Raw genomic sequence first — 26,255 nt, forward strand, 5'->3', positions numbered from 1 at the left:
ATAATGCCTTTTGACAATGGAGGTAGAACATAGCCAACATATCCTTTAGTAAATAATTGAACACTTGCATTATTTAAGTTGGGGAAGGGCTCACAGCTGCTCAGTAAGCAAACAAGGAGTTGTTGCAGTTCCATCTGCTTGAGGAATAATGTAAAGGGGACTTTTTCCGTCTTTGTGCAGACTGGGAAGGAGTGGACGGCACCTGGGGAGTTCGGGAAATTCAAGAGCCAGAAGTCGAGGCCAGTGAAGTGAGTGAACTTCTTAGCTGCTGCTTCTGTTTTGCTCAACAGACTGCAAGTTTACTCGCTTGTCGTGGACCACCAAGGAACAACGCAGCCTCTTGCCCTGCATTAAACACAATTGGCATGCATTCTCCCATACTGATCTCCAAGTTTTTAAAAATACTGTTTTAGAACATTGCAACTCCATGTGTGTCATGTGTGTGTGTGTGTAAATAAATTAAGCTTTCTCCTTATCAGTAGTATGCTCTGTGCTGCTTAAGCCTTAAAATAACTTGAGAGTGCCTCCTGGTGGCTATTGTCTGTATTTCCTAGAGACAAACTAATTTCTCCTCCTCTCTTACTTTTCTCTGATGAGATAAATTCCCCCTAAGATTCTCAATAATCAAATGGCAACTATGGATTCAGTTAGCCAAAGCTGTCCATGTCTAGGCTGCAATAATCATTTCACAACCGTTCCATCTGAAAATTAGCCATTCACCCTGTCTTGTGTTGTTCCATTTCCCTGCTTTGAGGAACTGGAAGTTGTGGCTTCTGTAACTCTTGAGCTGCATGCACAGGACATGTTTGAAGCGTAGTCTCTTTTCCTGTGTTCCGGATATTTGTTCTGCTTCTAGATAATCACATCCACACCATACATGGTTTTCCCCACGAAAATATTGGGAACTGCAATTTCCAATACCCTTAACAAACTACAGTTCCCACGATTCTTTGGGTGGAGTCATGTGCTTTAAATGCATGGTGTGTACACAGTGCAAGGAGCTGAGGCTCCACTGTGACTCTTATCCAGGCAGGTGCTCTTGTATACTGCTAGCCAGGGACTTCAGCTGTGGTTTTGAAGTTCCTGCCTGGATCACCATTTCCTGAGAGAGAGAGGAGGGTATAGAACTGCCCAGGAACCCAACCCAGGCAGCTGGTGTGGCAGTCTCAACTCCTGAGGCAAGGATTGTTGGATCCAGTGTGGTGTAGTGGTTAAGAGTGGTAGACTCGTAATCTGGGGAACCGGGTTCGCGTCTCCGCTCCTCCACATGCAGCTGCTGGGTGACCTTGGGCTAGTCACACTTCTCTGAAGTCTCTCAGCCCCACTCACCTCACAGAGTGTTTGTTGTGGGGGAGGAAGGGAAAAGGAGATTGTTAGCCGCTTTGAGACTCCTTCAGGTAGTGATAAAGCGGGATATCAAATCCAAACTCTTCTTCTTCCAGTGAATCCATAGTTTCTAATCCTGCTCCTCCTCCAAGGACACTTCAGGTTCTGGGTATGGGCAGGACTGAACTCTGACACTCTGTCAGTCTTTCAAATTGTGCAGGTTGACACTGTCAGCAATGGCAGAAGTGACCTTGCCATTAGATGAGTTGACTTGTTACATTGTCTAATTTGAGCAGAGATGAAGAGGAACATAGAATTCAGTGGCTATATCCCTTAGCTGGAAGGAATAATTCATCAAAGGCTTAAATAGAATTCCAACCCAGTTTGAGTTCTTGGAAGACATCACTGTACAGAACCAATGGAATCCACCCCCTTTTGACCAAAGAGTAGATACAATCTTATAGTCCAAAGTGATGTGGCTACTTCAGTTTCCGTGGGGAAAGTGGGGAAAGATGCTCTGCATCAATAGTGTTTCTTTGTCCACTTCCCTCTCGCAGGTTGTCTTCCACGAGCAAGTACTACTTTGAGGTGCTACACAAGCAAGATGACAAAGGCACAGACCACGTGGTAGTGGCAGTGAGTACTCAGCCTAGGGCTGCATTCAGATGGCACTTTATTTCATCATCCCGACATTTCCTTACCAGCTCATTTTTGCATTTTTATGTGATCTTTCTCACATACTCAAAGAAGACCAAATAATTGATCACTTGAAATGTCTGACGTACTCCTGAGTGTTGCATTGTTGTTGCTGTTTTTAATTTAAGAAGACTAGAAAATCATGTACACGAGGCAGATGACAAATACTAAATTCGATTGAGCAACCAAAACAGTAACTGCAATGTATTCTTCCAATATATCTAATAATGCCAAAGACACACACTAAGCTATCTCAGAAGCGAGGATTAAATTAAACAATGAGCAATGAGAGAACATTTGATAGTTTTGCTCATCCGCTTTTCCATGGATATTCCTGCTTTGTGAAAAGCCTCACTATCTTCATGCACAGTGTAATATATTAACAGGATCTGAAATTGGGAAAGGATTCCTTGACTTTGTAGATCACAATTGTATACTGTGTACCCAATTACTTTGCATCAGTCATGTATAAGTACAGAAGAGGTTGGGGCCCTTAATAGTTGTGCTGAAGAGGAAATTTTGCAAGGGCAGCCTCTTCTACACAACAATTAAAGGTACAGGAGCCCCACGCTGTCTCTTTTCGGCCACCAGACCTGTATAGCAGTCCACCAGGACAATAAATCTCCTGGCTTTTCTGCTTGCTAGAGATCTGTTAAACCACAATATGTAAACAGTGGACTTGGCAAACTATAGCTTGGCAAACTACTAGTCATGTGGGTCTGTTGTAGACAGATCTCTCTTTCCTTTCCTAATTGGCAAATTTACAGGGTGCCGGCCGCGGGATCACATTCATCCAGTGCTTTACCAGCTGCACTGGCTCCCGGTGGAGTACAGGATCAGGTTTAAGGTGCTGGTTTTGACCTTTAAAGCCCTATGCGGCTTGGGACCCTCGTACCTACGGGACCGCCTCTTCTGGTATGCCCCGCGGAGGACCTTAAGGTCCACAAACAACAATATTCTGGAGATCCCGAGCCATAAGATGGCTAGATTGGCCTCTACTAGACCCAGGGCCTTTTCAGTACTGGCCCCAACTTGGTGGAACGCTCTTTCCCAGGAGACCAGGGCCCTGCGGGATTTGTCATCTTTCCGCAGGGCCTGCAAGACAGAGCTGTTCCGCCTGGCCTTTGGGTTAGACTCAGCTTGACCCCTGTGTTTTCCTCCCCCATGGCTTGGATTTATGGACTACTTGAAATGAGGCTGCACTTTAAATTTTAATACTGTATTTTAATCTGTATTTTAATTAATTGTTTTTATGTTTTATTGTAATTCTGTTGGTGTCAGCCGCCCTGAGCCCGGTTTTTGACTGGGGAGGGTGGGGTATAAATAAAAATATTATTATTATTATTATTATTATTATCTTTGAATGCATCCGCCTTTCTCTTTCAGTGGAAGCTGAATGACCCGGAAACCAAGTTTGCTGTTATTGACTCTGAATCCCTCTCCCTTTATGCTAGTAAGTATCTTCCCCTCCTGCCCCACAGGACTAATAAGGCCAAATGGGCTTTTTGTTGCTGTCAGTCTTCCTTCCTTCCCATCACCAGAAAATCTTTGCCTCTAACCGCAGCACATCCTAGGCAGATGCAGAAATATTGCACTATACCCTTCTTCACTTCGTATCAGGTTCATTTCATAGGCTTTCGAGAGGCACTGAGCTTTGAGAGAGGGCAGAAAATATCCTGGGAGGCTTGTGAAATGGGACTTGCATGTAATTTACTGAAATTTGGAATTCAGGTTGGGTTGCCAGATTAGCATTAAAAAATAAGGAGCACTTTGAGCTGTGAAATCCCTTGAAGCTTGTTAGCAGTATGTGACAGAATTGACAAGAGTTAGAGTTGCAAGAAGAAAAATATATCCAGCTGTCCTAAGAAGGTGAATTATTCCTTCTTCCTTCCTTCCTACCCTTTCACACTATTTCTCTCCCCACCCACCCCAATGTGCTTTAGATGAAACGCTTTTGAAAATGGACGAAGTTGGTCACATCCCGCAGACACTGGCTACGAATCCAAAACAGATTATGTACAATCAGGGTGCAATGGAGCACTCAGCTGACATGCTCAAGCCTGACCCCCGGGACACCATTCATAAACGTAAGTATCTAGCTTGCTGCCAGAGCATAGGAGTGCAGCCTTAGATGGCTTTGTTTGGGGCTGATCTAGAGCAGCTACCGTAGATACAAAAGAGAACAAGCTCCTATGTATTTAATGGTTAGTACCGTAGGAACTCTCTCCCGACTGCCTTATGCCGATCTGCTTCTGTCATAGCCTCTCATTTATTTTCTGTTTCTCAGTGCCTCTCATAAGGAAGTCGCAGTTGCGCAAGATCCTTCCAGACTGCCCTTACAAACCAAGCTACCTGGTCAATGGATTGCCTCTGGAGCGCTATCAAGGGCTTCACTTTGTAAGTCTTAATTCTCAACTCAAGTTTTTGCCCAGCTTGCAGCTGCTGCTAACAGTGAAGTCCAAAATAAAACAAGCAGCACGCAAAGGCACCAAATTCAATCAAGTTTCAATCAAGTATTATTAATCCAAAGAGAAAACAATAAGAGAACCATATACAAGTGCTGACACAAGAGCCAAAATCAAACGTTAAACAGATAGCATGTACAAATTAAAGGCAAACCAGTCTTTATAGTCTTTGAGGCTATCTAGCGGTCAGCAAGTGGCAGCAGGTCGAACGAGGTGTCAATGGTAGTAGACAGGCTGCCGGCGTTTTTTGCCTGTTTCGCCCATATGACGGGCTTCTTCAGTAGTTCTCCTTGTACTTTTATGTTTAGTGCATTCACTGGTGGTATAAACCAGGTCTTATTAGTATTCGAATTAAGACACTAATATACATATAAACAGAACAAATATCAAAAACAGTACTTACAATTTGTATGAAACCACTTATCTTGGCTTAGGCCACAATGCTCAGGTGTTTTTTCAAAAGGTTCTCTCATTTACATATTCACTGGTAATACAAATCAAATTCTAATTATTGTTTGAAATAATACAGTAATACAATTTCTAAAATACATGTACACATAAAGAGATACTTACATTTCTTGTATTCAGAGTATTTTTGGTTTGAGCATGTATTGACTAAGCAAATATCCTGTGTTTGGAGCACACTTATATACAAAAAGTTGGTTCACAGGTGATAATAATTAAAGATGACAATTAGGAGGGGGCAGAAGAATGTGAGTACTGATAACACTTACAGTATCTCTATGATTACTGTATGTTATACTGCTGGTGTGTTCGTTTAAATGAATACAGAAAGGTCAAGATCTGAGTTTAAACCGTCCGGTTGTAATGTCTTAAACATAAAAATCAATTTAGTTTCTTGTTGTCTCAATATTTTTAGGATATCCTGCTTGTGGTATTTCTTGGGTGTGTACTGCCATAAGCCAAAAAACATTAAATCGGAGTCACTGTGTTTCATTTGTAAAAAATGAGGTGTAAGAGGGGCTTCCATCACTTTATTGCGGATGCGTGATCTGTGTTCTCCTATACGTACCTTTAGTGCCCGCGTGGTGCTGCCTACATACAGTTTGTTGCAAGGGCACCGTATGCAATAAACTACGTTCTTGGAGTTGCATGTGGTCATGGAGTTGATTTTAAAAGTGAACTGCATATGTTCACTTTTTATTTCTTTTACTTGTAAACTGTAGGGGCACATATTGCATGAGCCGCATCTATAGTGGCCTTTAATGACAATGGATGGTGATTCCAAACAATCAGCTTTGACCAATTGATTGCGCAAAGTTCCTTTCTTCCTCAACCCTAAAAGGGGGGGATCTTTACAGCCAGGTATGTCTTCCACAATATGCCAATGTTTATATATAATGTTTCTAATGTGGCTGGCCAGGGGTGTGAAATCCATCCCCATGACCAGGCGGCTGGGTTTTCTGTTTTTAATGCTATCAGACCGTGTTTCAAGCAAATTTTTTCGATTGCGACCGTCTACACGTCTGTATGCGTCCTGTATGATACAATTAGGGTAGCCCCGGTTAACGAGAGCTTTTTCTAGCTGATGAGCCGCATTTCTATAGTCTCTCTTGTCCGTAGCATTCCTTTTCAGTCTGATTAACTGTCCGTATGGTAAATTTCTTTTTAAATGAGAAGGGTGACTTGAAGAGTAATGGAGTAGGGAGTAACAATCCGTTAATTTCTTATACGGTTTGAATGCCAAGGTGTTTCTATTTGAAATGTAGACCACTACATCCAAAAATGGAATTTCTTTTTTGTGATACTGACAAGTAAATTTTAGATGGGAATCCAATGTGTTCACCCATTCTTGGAATGCAATACATGTTGCTTCAGATTTAAAAATTATGAGCAAATCATCAATGTATCTTTTAATCAGAATGATGTCATTTGTAAAGGGGTTAGATTCAGAAAAAAATGTTTGTTTTCAAAGTCAATCATGTGAATGTTTGCTACCGATGGGGCCAATGCCGCGCCCATGGCAACCCCCTTGGTTTGGATGTAGAAGTCATTTTTATACCTGAAGAAATTATTTTCAAAAACAATATCCAGTAATTGGATTAAAAAATAATAAGGAGGGGTTTGTTCTTGTCTGGAACGTAGTAAATTTTCAATGGTCCCTCTTATGGTCTCTAGTGGGATATTAGTGTAGAGAGAACCTACATCGAGTGTTGCCAGGATCGCTCCTCTAGGCACGGGAAGGTCTTCCAGTTTAGCAATAAGATCTTTAGTGTCTCGGATATATGTGGTGGTGGCAGTGGAGTATTCAAATATAAATGAGTCTAGGTACTTGGATAAGGGTTCAGTGAGTGAACCAACAGCTGAGACAATAGGACGGCCCGGGGGTGGTGTGATATTTTTATGGATCTTGGCGAGAGTGTAAAAGATAGGGACCCGTGGATTTTTACAAAGTAGGAACTCGGCGGTTTGTATAGAAATATAATCTAGCGCTAGAGCCTCATTGACCGTGATACGAATAAGGTTAGAAACTTTCTGAGTGGGATCATAACTAAGAGGTAAATAATATCTTCTGTCGGCCAATTGCCTGTTTATTTCCCGTTCATAAGTGACTGTGTCCATTAAGACAATAGCCCCTCCTTTGTCCGCAGGTTTAATTGTGATGGAGCGGTCATTCGCCAAGTTATGAATTAGCTCTTGTTGTTCTCTAGTTATATTATGTCTAGTAGGGATATGACGTTTTTCCAATCTGTCTAAGTCTTTTATAATTTCATGATGAAGAGCTTCTATCCTAAAATCCTGGTTATGGGGGAATGAAGGTTGATTTGGTTTTAAAAGGAGTACTAGTGTCCAAGGTATCAGTGTTGGACTGAAATAATAATTTTAGTTTCAGTTGACGGATCATTTTATACACATCAATGCGAGTGCTTAGGGCCGAATATTTTTGGGTGGGAGCAAAATTTAAGCCTAAACTGAGTACTCTCAACTCATCCGAGGAGAGTATCCGGCTTGACAGATTAACGACAGTTATCTGTTCTTCCCTCTGCCCCTGCGCCTGTGAGGGTCATACTGTGTATGTTGTCTGGGTCTTAATTGTCTAAACTCAGATGTTGATTCTGATGATCCTCTGCTGGAAATGCTACTGTTCTCATCTGGAATAGTAGTGCCGTTTTTTGTTTGTGGATGTTTGGTTTTTCTGTCAAAAAACCTATTGTTTCTATTTTCATATTTAGACCAATTGTACACTCTATTGTTTGCATAATCATCTTTATCTCTATTGAATTTTTTCCTTTTGTATAATTTTAACTCTTTACTAAATTCATTAATAGAATCTTCAAAAAAATTTATTTCTCTATCAAATGTGGTTTTGTCACTTTCCTTCTTGAAATCTTTTTTAATCCTCTCTATTTCATGGTCAAATTTGTTCATTTCGGACTTAGATTTTTCGATGATTAGTAACATTAAATCAATGGCGCATCTATTGAGTATACCAGTCCATTTCATGACAAATTCTTCATCTCCTTTGTAAAGACTGGGTTGTTTAAGAACCCTTAATCCCCTTGGAATCATATTGGATCTAACATATTCCGAGAGCGTAGATGCATGTGAATATGCTCTAGTTCTTTTCCTCCCCAAGTCCATTAAATCCTCTAAAACATTCACCATGTCCCTCCCTTCTTCCTCATCTAAGGGAAAATCCCCTACAATGCGGGATTGTTCTTCTTCAGTGTAACCAAACACATGAGTGCCAGAAGCCATAGGTACAACAAAAACAGAGATGATGGGCTAATGCTGCCAATTTCTTCAAAAGTCCAAAATAAAACAAGCAGCACGCAAAGGCACCAAATTCAATCAAGTTTCAATCAAGTATTATTAATCCAAAGAGAAAACAATAAGAGAACCATATACAAGTGCTGACACAAGAGCCAAAATCAAACGTTAAACAGATAGCATGTACAAATTAAAGGCAAACCAGTCTTTATAGTCTTTGAGGCTATCTAGCGGTCAGCAAGTGGCAGCAGGTCGAACGAGGTGTCAATGGTAGTAGACAGGCTGCCGGCGTTTTTTGCCTGTTTCGCCCATATGACGGGCTTCTTCAGTAGTTCTCCTTGTACTTTTATGTTTAGTGCATTCACTGGTGGTATAAACCAGGTCTTATTAGTATTCGAATTAAGACCGACAGAAGATATTATTTACCTCTTAGTTATGATCCCACTCAGAAAGTTTCTAACCTTATTCGTATCACGGTCAATGAGGCTCTAGCGCTAGATTATATTTCTATACAAACCGCCGAGTTCCTACTTTGTAAAAATCCACGGGTCCCTATCTTTTACACTCTCGCCAAGATCCATAAAAATATCACACCACCCCCGGGCCGTCCTATTGTCTCAGCTGTTGGTTCACTCACTGAACCCTTATCCAAGTACCTAGACTCATTTATATTTGAATACTCCACTGCCACCACCACATATATCCGAGACACTAAAGATCTTATTGCTAAACTGGAAGACCTTCCCGTGCCTAGAGGAGCGATCCTGGCAACACTCGATGTAGGTTCTCTCTACACTAATATCCCACTAGAGACCATAAGAGGGACCATTGAAAATTTACTACGTTCCAGACAAGAACAAACCCCTCCTTATTATTTTTTAATCCAATTACTGGATATTGTTTTTGAAAATAATTTCTTCAGGTATAAAAATGACTTCTACATCCAAACCAAGGGGGTTGCCATGGGCGCGGCATTGGCCCCATCGGTAGCAAACATTCACATGATTGACTTTGAAAACAAACATTTTTTTCTGAATCTAACCCCTTTACAAATGACATCATTCTGATTAAAAGATACATTGATGATTTGCTCATAATTTTTAAATCTGAAGCAACATGTATTGCATTCCAAGAATGGGTGAACACATTGGATTCCCATCTAAAATTTACTTGTCAGTATCACAAAAAAGAAATTCCATTTTTGGATGTAGTGGTCTACATTTCAAATAGAAACACCTTGGCATTCAAACCGTATAAGAAATTAACGGATTGTTACTCCCTACTCCATTACTCTTCAAGTCACCCTTCTCATTTAAAAAGAAATTTACCATACGGACAGTTAATCAGACTGAAAAGGAATGCTACGGACAAGAGAGACTATAGAAATGCGGCTCATCAGCTAGAAAAAGCTCTCGTTAACCGGGGCTACCCTAATTGTATCATACAGGACGCATACAGACGTGTAGACGGTCGCAATCGAAAAAATTTGCTTGAAACACGGTCTGATAGCATTAAAAACAGAAAACCCAGCCGCCTGGTCATGGGGATGGATTTCACACCCCTGGCCAGCCACATTAGAAACATTATATATAAACATTGGCATATTGTGGAAGACATACCTGGCTGTAAAGATCCCCCCCTTTTAGGGTTGAGGAAGAAAGGAACTTTGCGCAATCAATTGGTCAAAGCTGATTGTTTGGAATCACCATCCATTGTCATTAAAGGCCACTATAGATGCGGCTCATGCAATATGTGCCCCTACAGTTTACAAGTAAAAGAAATAAAAAGTGAACATATGCAGTTCACTTTTAAAATCAACTCCATGACCACATGCAACTCCAAGAACGTAGTTTATTGCATACGGTGCCCTTGCAACAAACTGTATGTAGGCAGCACCACGCGGGCACTAAAGGTACGTATAGGAGAACACAGATCACGCATCCGCAATAAAGTGATGGAAGCCCCTCTTACACCTCATTTTTTACAAATGAAACACAGTGACTCCGATTTAATGTTTTTTGGCTTATGGCAGTACACACCCAAGAAATACCACAAGCAGGATATCCTAAAAATATTGAGACAACAAGAAACTAAATTGATTTTTATGTTTAAGACATTACAACCGGACGGTTTAAACTCAGATCTTGACCTTTCTGTATTCATTTAAACGAACACACCAGCAGTATAACATACAGTAATCATAGAGATACTGTAAGTGTTATCAGTACTCACATTCTTCTGCCCCCTCCTAATTGTCATCTTTAATTATTATCACCTGTGAACCAACTTTTTGTATATAAGTGTGCTCCAAACACAGGATATTTGCTTAGTCAATACATGCTCAAACCAAAAATACTCTGAATACAAGAAATGTAAGTATCTCTTTATGTGTACATGTATTTTAGAAATTGTATTACTGTATTATTTCAAACAATAATTAGAATTTGATTTGTATTACCAGTGGATATGTAAATGAGAGAACCTTTTGAAAAAACACCTGAGCATTGTGGCCTAAGCCAAGATAAGTGGTTTCATACAAATTGTAAGTACTGTTTTTGATATTTGTTCTGTTTATATGTATATTAGTGTCTTAATTCGAATACTAATAAGACCTGGTTTATACCACCAGTGAATGCACTAAACATAAAAGTACAAGGAGAACTACTGAAGAAGCCCGTCATATGGGCGAAACAGGCAAAAAACGCCGGCAGCCTGTCTACTACCATTGACACCTCGTTCGACCTGCTGCCACTTGCTGACCGCTAGATAGCCTCAAAGACTATAAAGACTGGTTTGCCTTTAATTTGTACATGCTATCTGTTTAACGTTTGATTTTGGCTCTTGTGTCAGCACTTGTATATGGTTCTCTTATTGTTTTCTCTTTGGATTAATAATACTTGATTGAAACTTGATTGAATTTGGTGCCTTTGCGTGCTGCTTGTTTTATTTTGGACTTTTGAAGAAATTGGCAGCATTAGCCCATCATCGCTGCTAACAGTGAAGCTTAGGTTAAAGGTTGGCTTTCCTTTTAGGAAGGTGTGTGTAGTTGTCCACAGTGGCATGTGATGTTAGTGGATCGTCAAATCGTGACCTATTGCTGCAGTTGCTCCACTGCCGTTTTTGTGTGTGCTTGCACAAACTTTCTTTCAAAGTGGTAGCTGGATGTGAGCTCACGTGGTGATGCCCAAAGCTCAGTAGCTAAGATTGTCTCTGTTTCGCTTGCTCTGCTCCTCTAAGTTTAAACATATCTTCTCCATTTATCTTGGGGTCTTAGTAGGGAACAGCTCAGTTTTGGTTGCCACACATTTGATTGGCCGAACACCAATGGCATTCATTCTTTTCTCCAGTTTAGGCGCTAACTGGGATAACTTGCCACATTGAGTTTACACTTTCTTTTAACCAGTTCATCCAGACGAGAACATTCCTGTAACATGAAATAATGAATCTCTGTAGTGCAGAGCTTTCCAAACTTTTCATGTTGGTGACACACGTTTTAGACATGCATCATTTTGCCACACAGTAATTCAGTTTTACTAGCAAACCGGAAGTTAAACTAACCACTTTCCAGCCCCCCTGCCCCCGGCAGAGTGTGGGGCGTCTTCACGTGACACACCTACACACTGCAGCCGACACACAAACGTGTCATGACACATAGTTTGGAAAGCTCTGCTGTAGTGGGTCAGACAACATTTCAGACCTTAAATACCTTATGGGAAATGCAATTGATTATTTTGAGCAGCTCCTGATGATCATTTAAGTAGTATAGATGCTCAGTTACCCTGAAATTGCAGCTGCGCTCACGTGCTTCACTGTTTGTTTCTGTTACAGAAGCGTTAAACCTAGGGCTTTAAATGTTGTTCTTGTTAGCATATATCAGCTACCTTTATCAAGCTCAAAAATAAGGAAAAGAGCTTCTATGTTTAGAATAGAATAGAACAGAATGGAATAGAATCATAGAGTTGGAAGAGACCACAAGGGCCATCCAGTCCAACCCCCTGCCAAGCAGGAAACACCATCAAAGCATTACAGGTGGTTGTCTCTCCTCTTTCGTTTTGGAATAAGTGACTACAAAATCAATAGCATGACCGTTGTCCTTTGTATGGAAAACTAAGCATCTCTCTCAAAATTCTACACACGTACACAACAGTCAGTATAAATAAATCTGAGGCAAGTTTATTGATTTTTTGCTAATAGACCTGAGCTGTGCTCTGGAAAGTTTGGCTGTCCCTGATCACACAAAATAACCCTGAAGTTTAGTTTTAGTACTGATTTTTTTGTGGATTCCCCCCCCCCCCTTTTCTAGGTCCATTTGTCATTTGTATACCCCAATGACCACACTCGTTTGACGCACATGGAGACACATAACAAGTGCTTTTACCAGGAAAATGAATCTTTCCTCGACAGGTAAAGCCTTCCTTCTAGGTAACTGAACTCTGCTGTTTTGTCACTGGAAAGCAGGGGCTGAATTTTAGGAGAAAGGTATTGCTAAATAAAAGATGTAAACTTTTTTTTGCTGTAGAAAGTCTTTTCAGTAACTTGGTTCCTGCTAGACATGATGGGGATTTGAGGGTGCTGGGTGCCTTCAGAAAGTCAAAAGGATTAAAGACTGCTTCGCACCGGATTATTTCCTACGTGTTTTTCTACATGGAAGAGAGATCTGTATTGCCTTATGCAAGCAGAATCTAAAGCTGCTATTGTAGTTTGTTACAACCAAGGTCCTGTTCACTGACCCTCACTTATTCAGTTAGCATTTATTATTTGTTTCTGTATCTAGCATGGAGTCCATGTCAGCTTACAGTATATTTTTTGTTTCTGTCACCCAGTCCATGTAACTATATAAATCCCCCTTCTCTTTATCTAAATATCTGGCTATCCAAATGCATTAGATACTCCCTACCCAGAATATTTGCGCCAAAGAGGGTTTGCAGTACCAGTATTGCAAGATATATTTTTAAATAAGCTGCAAGATACTTTTGGAACTGAAAAATAAGTATGTTGTGTTGCCACAAGGTGGATTACAAGTGCAAGGAATGGGGCTGTAGCAGGATTAAGGGCCAGTTTATATGATCAGCACATGAAAACACAAACTAGGTTGTGGGGATGAAGGGAACAGCCCAGACTTCTCTGTCGTGTTACGTTTTCTATGGGCAGAGAGTTTTATCAAGGGAATAGCATAAACATGCAACCTGCTACCTGCAGCCTGTAAGTAGTACAGTCCAAGCAGACCTTAACCACTTGATTCTACTGGTTGCATAAAATGACTCCCCTTAAGCTGAAGAGATGTTTAGCAGAGCAAAAATGTTGCATACTGGCTAAGCTTAAAGAGTGTGGCAATTGTAATGCCTGGGTTTCCTTTTTAACTCCTGCAGATTTGGATTCTTCAGGTATGTGAAAATGGACAAGCCAGAGGGGAGGAATTCAGATTCTGAGGAAACAACTAAGTTGCCAGGTATGGAAAAACCTGGAAAAGCTGTTTCATCTGCCTCCTCTCTTGTTTTATGGTTGACTAATGAGAGATAAAGAAGAGAGAGAGACTGCAATGGGCAGAATCGGAGGAAGTAGTTTCATTATCTACATCAAACGAGGAACAACCAGAATGGGAAACATGGCTGACTAAGATGCTTAGTTCATATGGAAGCATGTCCACCCCCCTGTTCAAAATGCAACACTTATAGAATCAGAGAATTGCAGAGCTGGAAGGGACCGTGGTGGTCATCTAGTCCAACCCCCTGCAGTGCAGGAATCTTTTCCCAATGTGGGGCTCAACCCACGACCTTGAGATAAAGTGTCTCATGCCCTACCCACTGGGCTAAATGCATCAAGAGAGAAACTTGGGACGCCTGTATTTTTTTCACCTATCGGCCAGGGTATTGCTAAGTAGTTAAAGGACTTGGGGAACAGGTTCATGACACAAATTTGCATATGCCAAATTTTTATATATGGATGCCTCTGGAAATTAAGATGATGGATGGCTCACCAGTATTGCACTTGGCAGTACATTCAGGCTGCATAAACACTGTACCTTCAAAGCACACGAATCCCCCCAAATAGTCATGGGAACTGTAGTTTGTTAAAGGTGCTGGGAATGATGGCTCTGTGAGGGGCAAACACCAGTTCCCGTGATTCTTTGGGAGAAGCCATGTGCTTTGAATGTATGGTCTGTATGAATCCCTGGTCACCATGTAAGTTGAGTTAAGAATTACTCCAAAATTAAGGGGAGAGAGAGAGAGAGAGAGAGAGAGAGAGAGAGAGAGAGAGAGAGAGAGAGAGAGAGAGAAACAACAGCAACCAAGGTGTGTTCGATCTTTTCAGGTTATGAAGGAGAAAATTTTGATGATGTTCAGTATGAAGACCCAGACGACATGCATCCTCCATTAAGCTCCTCCAGACCCAAAGTGGAAAGAGGTCCCATCCTGACAGCGGAGTACGCCAATGTTTATGATTATTCCCCACTAAAGCCTCGGACTCTCCTGTCAGTGACTGGAAAAGGCACACAGAGCAAAGCTGCTAAAAAGCGGACAATGACATTTGTCAACCAGACCAACAATAAAACCATCCCAGAAATATATCCACCAGTAGGAAGCCTGTATCTGAACAGCAGAAACCAAGAGAACTCCAAAAGTTCTCCTCACCGTGACAGAAGTGTCCATGAGTTGCCAGCTACCAAGAGGAAAGGAGGAGATGAGGGCATGCAGACTAACAAAAGGACCAAAGGGATTGGGGAACAAAACCCCATCAGTCACAGGGATTCAGCTGGAAGGATCCCAAGAGAGACCTTGGGTTTTAATGCAAACGGAAATATGGACCTGTCATCATTAGAAACCACAAAAACAAGGAGGCAATCCCAGGTGCTTGACAAAGGAGCAGGGAAGGCAGCCTTCCGGGATCAGCCTGCTCATGAGGACCAATGGCTTAACCAAGTAGATTCGTATATAGCCCAGCACAAGGCAGCAGATGCTGCGAATGTCATATTTGGAAGAATGGACCTGAATCCCCAGCCACCTGTCAGGACTGATTCTGCCCAGCCAACAATGCACAAGGCGGAGGATGAAGAAAAGGTGGTGGTGGTTGAGGAACAGGAGGAAGAAGAGGAGGAGAAGGAGGAGGAAGGGGAGGTAAATGAAGAAGAGGAGTTTCGTTACATGCCTGTATTTGACCAACTAGTGAACTGGCAGCAGACTTTCAGGGCGAGTAACTTGGACTTCCAGGTGCTGCGGACAGACTGGATTGACCTGAAGTGCAACACTTCAGGGAACCTGCTGTTAAAAGAGAAGGAAGCCCTTGAGGTCATTCATGCATTCCTAAAGAAGCTCAACCAGAAGAACAAAGGGTAAGCCAAAAGTCCCCTTGCAGACTCTCTCTGGTCCTTATTAAGGCTGGCAACTGCAGCATGGAACAGACTCTTTGGGTCTGGATATGTAGCTAGAAATGCTGTCAGATCTTCATTGTGAAATGAGAACTGAGTCACTCTTCATCCTTAAAAGGGATGTTTGGATATGTTCTTCTGTAGTCTTGGGGAGCTAGGAATGAGCTCTGATTTCACCTGGTCTTTATCTTTTGGCATTTTCACTGTCATATTGAGTGGCACAGACTTAAACTTGCAACCTTTTTTTAATTCACTGCATTTACATCCAAGGAGCTCAAAGTGGTGAACATGATTCTCTACCTCCTCATTTAATCCCCACAACAAGCCTGTGAGGCTGAGAGGCAGCGACTGGCCCACGGTCACCCATGACCGAGTGGGGATTTGAACCCTGGTCTCTCATGTCCTAGTCTGACACTAACCACTACACCCCTAACTTATGATTCCTTACTCTCTGCATCAACAGAGTCAATAGCTGGAGGGTGGAGTTACAAGGAGTTCAGTCCAGGGTGCTGACCTTCAGCTGCTTAGGGCTGGACCAGTCTCCCCTCAGCAGGTGCCCTCCAGATTCTACAGCGCTCCAGCTCTCATCATTCCTGACCACTGGCCACATTGTCTAGCACTGATGAAGTCAGACAACATCTAGAGGGAGTCAGTTTAGGGACAGCTGGGTGGACCTGGCCAGTGCTTGGTCCTAGTCGCTTGAAAAGCCCAGAGGGTCCTAAGGCCTGTGGCCAGTTGCAAAGCAGGGAAGGGCTGAAAGGGAGCTGCCAACACTACAGGTTGGGAGTCGCAATGGGCCTTGGGTCTGGACTGGTTGAAGACCACTGCAGAATATTAGGCAAATTTGTTTGGGAGGTAGGAGTTGTCTTGTCTTGTTATGGAACTTGCCATTTTTATTTTAGTTTGGAAAGGGTTGGTGGCTAAACATAGTTGGGGGGGGGGACATTGGCATGGCAAAGGCATTAGTGTCTGGCTGATCTCTTGCAGTGAAAACAAAAATTAGGCTAAGGGTACAGTGCAAATGTTTTGTGCATCAGGCCTGTGGACCTGGTGCTTGGTCAGACACTGCCTTAAGAACCTGGTGTGCAAATGTGGTGCTACATTAGAAAAGCCTACTGGATCAGGCCAATGGCCCATCTAAAGCAGCATCCTGTTCTCACACTGGCCAACCAGTGTTTGTTGGGAAGCCTGCAAGCAGGATCTGAGCACAACAGCACTCTGCCAACCTGCAATTCCTCTACAAAGCTCAATACCACTTACGGAGAAGTGTATCACAAACTAAATAACTCTGTATGTGGTTTACAAAAATTCATTGTACAGAAAATTCAACACCTTCTAATACTTAGAGTCTTAAATGATATTTACAATATCAAAATAATACAGAACTCAATATCTCTAAGCCAAACCTGCAATTCCTAGCAATTGGTGTTCAGAGGCATACTAGCTCTGACATTGAATATAGCCATCACGGTTGGTAGGCATGCATAGGAAGACACAATTCCTTCGTATAATAGGAGGACACCTTATACCAAGTCAGACCATTGCTTCATCCAGCTCAGTCTTGTCCGCATAGGCAGGGACTTCCCAAGTGGTCAAACTGGGAACATTCCCAGGCCATCCCTAGAGACTCAAGGGCTTGAACCTGGCACCTTCTGCATGCAACACATCTGCTCTGCCACTGAGCTGTGGCCCTTCATGCCAATTTCAGGCGATTCCAACTGCTGCGCGTCGTCAATGTAGAGAAGCGGCAGGACCACCTGCGAGGCAGCCGCTACCTTCTGGAGCTGGAGCTGGTGGCACGGGATAAGCGCATTGTCCGTTTCTCAGAATACGTATTTGCACGGGACTGGCATGGTAGCAGCAGCGGTGAGGAGGAGGGTATTATGAAGGATCTGGCATGGGGCCGCCAGCGCCATTTGTTGGCCAGAAAAACTGAGCCAGCCCTGTGCTGGCCAGCAGGCTTTTCCTGGAACCATCGTGCCGTTGTCCACTTCATAGTGCCAGGTAAGGGGGATATGACAGCTTTATGGTCTTGTCAAAATAGCTGCAATGGAGAATGATGGGATTTTGGCTCCTGCCACCTGTACTTCACCTGGTAGAGGTGCTATATCAGGGAGATGAAAAGTCTCAACCCTAATTTCCCTTTGAGTTTATATACTGTATCCTACATTATAGAACAGTATTTTTAGTTCCCATCTGGGATGCAGGTGGCGCTGTGCTCTACACCACTGAACTCCCATTGCTCTGTCCTAGCTCCTGCCAATCTAGCAGTTCAAAAGCAAGTAGATAAATAGGTACTGCTGTGGCGAGAAGATAAATGGTGTTTTCGTGCGCTCTTGGCGTCACGGTATCCCTTTACACCAGAAGCAGTTTAGTTATGCTAGCCACATGACCCGGAAAGCTGTCTGTGGACAAATGCCAGCTTCCTCGGCCTGAAAGTGAGATGAGCACCACAACCCCATAGTTGCCTTTGACTGGACTTAAGCATCCAGGTGTCCTTTACCTTTTTTTAAAAAAAGTTTGTTCCCATCTGGCAACCTTAATTTTTCTTCTAACTCTCAGTGCCTGGTTAATGCCCCATGCTCTTTCTTATATTTCCGGAAGAAAGACACAGCATTTTTTTTCATGTATCTCAAATTGTCACATATCCTAAAATTCTCCTAGGACAAAATACTCATCTTAAGGTACTAAAACAGAATCAGTCATCATATTTAGCTATATGATTTTGCTCCAGTTTTAGGTAACATCCGTCGAACTAAAGGACATGTGATAAGTGTGTTTCACAGGAGCACAGAAAAGCCAGACGTGTGGGCTTTGGCTCTAAGAATCACACATCCTAAGAACTCCACAGCTGTGTTGGTGTTTTGGCTTGGTTTGAAGTTATGCATGAAAGGAGCTAAGCAGAGGTTTTCGCCCAGAAAACTTCTACTGGTCAAGGGATGGAGTGTCTAGGTACGGAATCCCTCACAGTCCTCATAACTATCGAAACCATATAATATATATGATTATTTGTGAGCGCTTTTTTTAAAACCAAAATAAAGAGCAGAATATCTATTTTGCACTCACAGCCGATGCCACAATATCATTGAGCTATGCTATTTAGAGAATTAAATGATGAAGCCTAGCAGTTTCCCCCCTGATATTGGCCTAGATAGCCCACTAAAGATTCTGCCTGTGGTTGGACAATGCAAACTGCTTTCCTCTGAGCAACCTGCTTCATTATCTTCACTGCGCCTCTTTGTTTGATGTATAGCAATAATGCTGCATATCTGTATTTGATAAATTAGTAAGCTCTTGTTGCCACAAGACTTCATATATTTTGCTGCAGCAGGCTCTCATGGCTGCTCCACTGGAAGCAGCTGCATTTGCATCTGTAGCTGAATCGGGATATGATGAGCAGCCTTATACTGAGTCAGACTGTATTCCCTCTAGTCTCATGTTAGAGGTGTCAGCAGTTGGATATAAAGCCATGCCCCCGTTTACTGGAACAGGAAGCAAATTGTGTATGTGTGTGTCTTGGCCCCCCTGGGACACAACACCATCCTTTAAACCAACTCTGCCCTCATTCTGTTCTTCTCTTTGTTCCCGGTGCCAAACAGTGAAAAACCAGGCACGTTGGGTGCTGCAGTTCATTTCTGACATGGAAGAGCTGTTCAGGGTTACTAAGGACCCCTATTTCAATGTCATCATCACAGACTACAGCAGTGACGATATGGATGTAGAAAAGGCTCTGAAAAAGTCCTCATTGCGCAGGTGAGAGCAGATTTATTGCATTTGCGAACAAGTACATGGGCCAGCATATTTGAAGCATATAAGGGACTGATCCTATATAATAACGTCCCTGTGTCTCTGCGTCCAGTATTCCCTGTGTCCCTGGGTTTGCGCTAATGCGCATGTGCCCCACGGACACAGGGACTGGATGAAGAGGCGGAACGTACACACGCGCGCTCTCTCCCCCCCCTCAACCCTCTGCCTCCCGTCCCCCTGCGGTGGCGGACCAAGATGGCGGCACCGGGCTCCGGGGCTGCGGCGGTGGGAGCCCGGTCCGGCTCCCGCCGCGGCCCCGGAGCCCGATGCCAGCATCTTGGTCCGCCTCCTCCTCCTCCTGACAACCCTACCTGGCCCGTGGGAACTAGTCTCATTCAGCCCGTTAAGAAAACAGGTGCTAGAGGTGCGACGGGGCCGCGGCCTTCCCTCCCTTTCTGTGCTCGGCCGCGGGGCGCGCCGGAAACGCAATTAAACATGGCCCACGGCCGAGTGCAGAGAGGGAGGGAAGGCCGCGGCCCCGCCGCACCTCTAGCACCTGTTTTCTTAACGGGCTGAATGAGACTAGTGCAATAATAAATCCTTACTCATAGAATCTTAGAGTTGGAAGCGACCTTGAGGGTCAGCTAGTCCAACGCCCTACAATGCAGGAATCTCCACTAAAGCATCTATGACAGATGGCCACCCAACCTCTGCTTTAAAACCTCCAATGAAGGAGAGTCCACAACCTCCTGAGGGAGTCCGTTCCACTGTCAAGCAACTCTTACCATATACTTCTGTTGTTGCAGCCTAGAATAGCATTAACTGGTTTTGCTGCTGCATCAGCTTGTGGTCTACTACAGCCCCTAGATCCTTTTCACACATACTATTGGAAAGCCAGGTGTCCCCCATCTTATATTTGTGCAGCTGATTCTTCCTGCCTAAGTGTAGAACCTTACAAAGCTTTACTTTGTCTGTAAAAATATAACCCATTTTTTGTCTTCAGGTACCAATATTTGCGGTTAACAGGGAACTTTCAGCGCTCTGCAGGCCTTCAGGCTGGAATAAACCTAGTGAAGGTGAGTGATAGCTGGCTAGGGCAGATGTTGTGAACTACAACTCCCATCACCCCTGACCATTGGCCATGCTGGCTGATGCATAGCTGCCAAGTTTTCCCTTTTCTCGCGAGGAAGCCTATTCAGCATAAGGGAAAATCCCTGTAAAAAAGGGATAACTTGGCAGCTATGCTGATGGTAATGGGAGTTGTGGTCCAAAGTGTATGGAAGGCAGCAAGCTGGGGAAGGCTGAGCTAAAGAGCCTCAGCTGCCAAATGTTAGGTGGTTTCGGAATGATTGAAAGGGGTTTAATATAAGGCAGGCATCCCCAAACTTCGGCCCTCCAGATGTTTTGGACTACAATTCCCATCTTCCCTGACCACTGGTCCTGTTAGCTAGGGATCATGGGAGTTGTAGGCCAAAACATCTGGAGGGCCGCAGTTTGGGGATGCCTGATATAAGGTTTTCTTTGCTCTGGAGATTTCTCTATGAAAACCAACTCTGTAGCACTCAATTGGAGCAAATTTCAATTCTCAGAAAACCTGAATTGACATTTGCTCTGATGGAGTGCTAAAGAGTGGGGTTTTTTGGAGGGGCAAAGAAAATCAGCCTTTCCTGCTCTGACTCTCTAGGGTTGGGATAATCCAGGCATCCCCAAACTGCGGCCCTCCAGATGTTTTGGCCTACAACTCCCATGATCCCTAGCTAACAGGACCAGTGGCCGGGGAAGATGGGAATTGTAGTCCAAAACATCTGGAGGGCCGAAGTTTGGGGATGCCTGGGATAATCCAAGCCTTACCTAGAGATGATAGGGATTGGGGCCTTCTGCAGGTAAGGCAAGATGCTCTATGGCTGAATGAACATAAACCACATGGAAGTAGATGTAGGTTGAATATTTGAGTTCATCTTTCTAACTGAGTGATTCATCCATAAGAAAATCTGCCTTTAGTAGTGGAAACTCTTTACACACACACACACTCTCTCACTCCCCCCCCCTCCTCAGGTACAGGTATTTGCAGGGCCGTCTCTAGGCCCGGGTCCGGTGGCGCGGGGTGCCAGGCCACCAGGGGCGCTGCTGCGCCCGCTGAGAGGCGCAACGGAGGCCGCCCCAGGAGCACCTCTCAGCTGTTCAGCAGCTTCAGGTCGCTCTCCGGAGGCGCGCAGGCCTGGGGCCGCCTCCGCCACGCGCAGGGGCAGCGCCCCCTGGCCCAGGGCTGACCTTATGGGCAGGCTGGGTTGCGCAGGGCTCCGGCCCTCCAGGCACAGCTGTGCTGCGCCCGCCCACCGCACTGGGAAACGCCGCACCACGGCGCCAGGTATGCTTAAGACGGCTCTGGGTATTTGACAGGTTTGTTCTGCATATAAGAAATTGTCTTGGAGCTGGAGGGTGTTGCATGATGAAGCGTGATGTTCACATCTTCCTTGAATGGGCATTTCTGTGAGCCTTTCCCCACGTGAGTGAGTGTACCATGGATAACCTGACTGCTCCGTTTCTCTGTTTAATTACAGGATTCACACAGCATCATTTTCCTGTGTGATCTTCACATCCATTTCCCGTCAGGGATCATTGACTCCATTCGGAAGCACTGTGTGGAAGGGAAAATGGCCTTTGCACCCATGGTTATGAGGCTCCAGTGTGGCGCATCCCCAAAATGGCCTGATGGTGAGGTGCTGCAGGGAGGAGGGTTTTTGCATAAAACCCATATTCTTCTGGGCATCTTTCTTTCTTATTATCACTAATACATTTTTCTGCAGTTCATAGTTTAGCCTTATAGAGATGGTTAAAACAGTGGTTTCATAACAACAGAGGGGGTAGGTCTAGGACAGACAAGGAAAATATTCTGTATAGCAGGTTTGGGGGAATCTTTCTCAGCCCAAAGTCAGCAGTCCCTTCTGGGCAACTTCCCAGGGCCCATGTGCAAGTGGTGGCTTCGGGTGCGGGGGGTGTAGAGAGGCAAAAGTGGGTGGGGGAGGAATGTACAGTACTTTCCTTAGTTGGCTACTTTTTATGCATAATCTACTCTCCTTCCAGCCAAGCAGGAGGCAGTATCAGAGTTCCAGGACACATTCCAGCCAGGCAAAACCATTCAGGGAAGGTGCAAAGCAGGGATCAGTGAGGGATGTGGCCTGGGGAGATTCCTGAGGACTGCAGTTAGCCCCCCCCCCAAGTCCTGAGGTTCTTCATTCTGGCATCCTATTCCTTCCCAATGAAGAGTGGTTGCAACTCATTAGGGTGTGTGTGTGTGTGTGTGTGTGTGTGTGTGTGTGTGTGTGTGTGTGTAGAGGATTTTAGTTGGATCTTTCCCTATTAATCTGACATGTCTGGACCAGTGGGTGCCACAGGTTAGTCTGAAAACTTTAATTTTTTACTAATAAACCATGTAGATGTGGCTGATGCTTTTGTGTTTCGCTTTCATAGGCTACTGGGAAGTGAACGGCTTTGGCCTCCTGGGTATATACAAGTCAGATCTGGTTCGCATTGGAGGCATGAACACCAGAGAATTTGGGGAAAAGTGGGGAGGAGAGGACTGGGAACTCCTGGACCGGTGAGTGAAGATGTGTAGCAACTGGCTTTGGGTTCTTCTTCTCATAGGAACATAGGAAGCTGCCTTATACTGAATCAGACCATTGGTTCATCTAGCTCAGTAATGATGGGTGAAGTCTAAGAGGAAAAGCAAATAAAAGCAATTAACCAAACCGCTATTGAGCACTAAGTTTCATCCTCGTAAAAAACTTCCTCCTACACGCAAACAGAGCAATCTTAATTATGTACTCACAAGTAAGTCCCATTGATTCAATAAAAACCCACTGCCACTAAAGTGTCCCCCTTACTCTTTGTTGGAGGGGTAGTTTCCTGTGGCTGCCACTCCTGCCCAAACTTCCCACCCTCCAGATCACTTGCTTAATCAGAGTTTAAAGTCCTGATCCTGATAAAGACCTGGCCCATGGTGCTTTAAAGATCCCCCAACCCTCCCAATCCAAGCTCCACAGAAGCAGGCAGTTCTAGTTAGCCTCTCGTTCCCTCTCTCCTTCCCTCTCCTCCCACAGGATCTTTCAGGCAGGCCTGGAGGTGGAGCGACTCTCTCTCAGAAACTTCTTCCACCATTTCCACTCCAAGCGGGGCATGTGGAACCGACAGCAGCTGAAGATGTGACGAACATTTGCACTCGCAGCACAGACTTTATCCAGGCATGTCGAGGAGAAGCCTCCAGTGCCACAGAAGTCAGAACATAAATTTAGGCATTATGAGAAAGTAAGTTCAGGGGCAGAACTGAGAGCTTTTATCTTGTGAGAAAAATGAAAATGGGAAGAAAACCATCCTACCTCTAGTGTCTTACATCCATGACAGCGATCTTTTTAAGAGCACAAAACCAAACTTTCTCACCAGCATGTCACAGATGCACTTCTGGGAAGCAAAAAAGGAAGCTGCCTTCCTCTACATCAGACCAATTGGTCCATCTTAGCCTAGTATTGTCTGCACTGACTCTACAGGGTTTCAAGCAGGAAACATTGTCAGCCCTACCTGGAAATGCCGCAGATTGAACCTGGGACCTTCTGCGTAAAAAGCAAGTGCTCTACCACCAAGCTATAACCCTTTCCCTTTCCTCTTCACCTGCATCATCCCTCTGCCTCAAAATCCTCTTTTTGTGGTGCCTTCCTACTTCTTCCAAGGTTTTACTGAAATGCTTTCACTTCTTAGAAGCATCAGTAATGCTACAGTTCTCTGGTCAACGGGTACAAATGAAAAGGAGTGCCTTCCACAGTGTGTTAAAAAGAGGAATATAGCCTCGTTATGTGTAGTGAGTTGTTTTTAATGATGCTTCTTTTTTTTAGATACTTGAACAAAAAAATGTGTCCTGAAATCCATGCCTTTGGACCAAAGTCACTGATATGTGGGTTGTGTCTGAATACCTGTACATAAGCCCAGCCAGGACATACTAAAGGGGCCTAAGTGGATTTTTCTCCTCACTTAATGCATATTGTCCTCTGCTCAGGTACAGCAAAAAGAATTATGTTGAAGCCTTCACCTTGTGGCTTGCTGCATCTTTATTTCTTAATAAGCAGCCTCTCTCTCTCTCTCTTAATTACCATTAAGCTGGGTCAAAACCCTGCTAAGACTTGAGATAGGTTTTTGGCACAGAATTGTGTTTATCCTGACAGTCATATGAAACGGGGAAAACAGGGAACTGGAAATATGAACTTGAGACAACAACCCTTGAATAGCCTAGCACTCGAGAGATTAATTTACAGCAGGGATAAGGAAACTGTGGCCTCCCAGATGTTGTTGGGCTACAACTGCCTTCATCCCTGACAGGGTTTCCCAAACTTGAGTCTCCAGCTGTTATTGGACTACAACTCCCATGATCCCTAGCTAACAGGACCAGTGGTTAAGGATGATGGGAACTGGAGTCCAAAACCAGCTGGACACCCAAGTTTGGGAAACACTGATCCCTGCCAACTGGCCATGCTGATCTGAAGGGCCAAAGGTTCCCCATCCCTGATTTACAGTGCAATCCTGGGCATATATTTTAGAAGCAATTACCATTGAGTTAAATAGCTTTTATACACTGTCCTCCCACGCCTTCTATTTATTTTGTAGTTTTAATGTTGGTTGGTTTGTACTCCGATTTTAATGTGTTCCAAGCCACCCTGAGGTGGAGGAAATAATCGTTCTTGAAGGACAAGATATATTTTGTAAAATTAATTGATAAATTAAAGTTATGGTTTTGTTACTACGTTTTGGTACTGATTATGTATGAAGACCAGGTGCCCTTGCATCAGAAAATATGTAAGAAAATGAGCTATCTACGATGCAGTTTTGGAAGGAGTGGGAACAAGTTGTGCTAACTGGAAGTCAGATTTGGGCCCGACACCTTCAGGAAACAAACCAGTCCTTAAAGCAGGTCACACAAAATGGCTGTGTGTAAAATGAGGAGCTGAGTTGGTTCATTGATGCAGGTGGGTTAAAGTGTGTGTGTGTGTGTGTGTGTGTGTGTGTGTGTGTGTGTGTGTGTGTGTGCCAAATGATAATGGGAATGGCATTTTCTGTCTCTGGAAACATACGAGTTTCCAGACTCCTTTCTTTTTTTAACTCTCTCTTCACCCACTGTAACCCCACCCCATGCAGCATAAAATTATTGTAGTTTTTTGAGCCTCAGTGTGGAGCAGGAAGGGATGAGGCAAGGAAAGGAGGATTTGGGTTGGTCAGTGGTTCCCCTAACCCAATTTAAAAACAAAGTAAACCTCTTTCTTCAGAACTATTATTAAATCCTGTTTAAATGTGTGCAGATTTCATTGATTCTACAATATCTCTTTGACTTGGTGGCACACAGATACCATAGCTGCCAAGTTTTCCCTTTTCTCGCGAGGAAGCCTATTCAGCATAAGGGAAAATCCCTTAAAAAAAGGAATAACTTGGCAGCTATGACAGATACATAAACATCAAACGTTGGATGTGTGTATCAGGATTGGGTTTTGCTATGAAGTCAAAGAAGGAAATTCTATGGGCCTATGCTGAAAGGACTTACCAGTCTGAATCTATTGTTTGTTTGTTCCAGTATCATCAATGTCACTGAAGTACCTCTACACCTTTTATAGCTTGTGTGAATATCTGAAATGTTCTTTGGTATATTTAAATTCATTTATGAAATGTGTGCCTTATTGACAAGTCCCAAACCTTTTATTACTTGCAAGAGGAAGCATAAGTGCCTCTGTTTACAAATACAGATTCCTTACAGAAAATGTGTGTGGTGTCTTTTTCTGATCCTCAAATGCCTGCCTGCAAAGTGGACCAATCTAATGTGAAATTTTTGCATATGGGACCTGTCTCCTCTTCTGTATTAGGGTAGCTATGTACTATTCTATAAAAGG

General features: G+C 43.6%; 1 protein-coding gene across 2 annotated transcripts in view; it reads left to right on the top strand.

Annotated features, from left to right (window-relative positions):
- Positions 1–26,126, top strand: part of B4GALNT3 (beta-1,4-N-acetyl-galactosaminyltransferase 3) — a 79,159-nt gene extending 53,033 nt beyond the window's left edge. For both annotated transcript variants that reach the window (XM_035127004.3, XM_088652371.1), the window contains exons 7-20: positions 181–248; positions 1,884–1,962; positions 3,409–3,475; positions 3,966–4,109; positions 4,310–4,419; positions 12,523–12,623; positions 13,589–13,668; positions 14,532–15,549; positions 17,294–17,589; positions 19,185–19,338; positions 20,336–20,408; positions 21,894–22,047; positions 22,804–22,930; positions 23,433–26,126. In XM_035127004.3, coding sequence (XP_034982895.2) covers positions 181–248; positions 1,884–1,962; positions 3,409–3,475; positions 3,966–4,109; positions 4,310–4,419; positions 12,523–12,623; positions 13,589–13,668; positions 14,532–15,549; positions 17,294–17,589; positions 19,185–19,338; positions 20,336–20,408; positions 21,894–22,047; positions 22,804–22,930; positions 23,433–23,538 — 2,577 coding nt within the window. In that variant the 3' untranslated portion in view covers positions 23,539–26,126. The remainder of the gene's footprint in view (positions 1–180; positions 249–1,883; positions 1,963–3,408; positions 3,476–3,965; positions 4,110–4,309; positions 4,420–12,522; positions 12,624–13,588; positions 13,669–14,531; positions 15,550–17,293; positions 17,590–19,184; positions 19,339–20,335; positions 20,409–21,893; positions 22,048–22,803; positions 22,931–23,432) is intronic.
- Positions 26,127–26,255: the final 129 nt, after the last annotated feature.

Source organism: Zootoca vivipara, chromosome 9, assembly GCF_965207765.1.
Source record: "Zootoca vivipara chromosome 9, rZooViv2.hap1.1, whole genome shotgun sequence".
Lineage (NCBI taxonomy): Eukaryota > Metazoa > Chordata > Lepidosauria > Squamata > Lacertidae > Zootoca > Zootoca vivipara.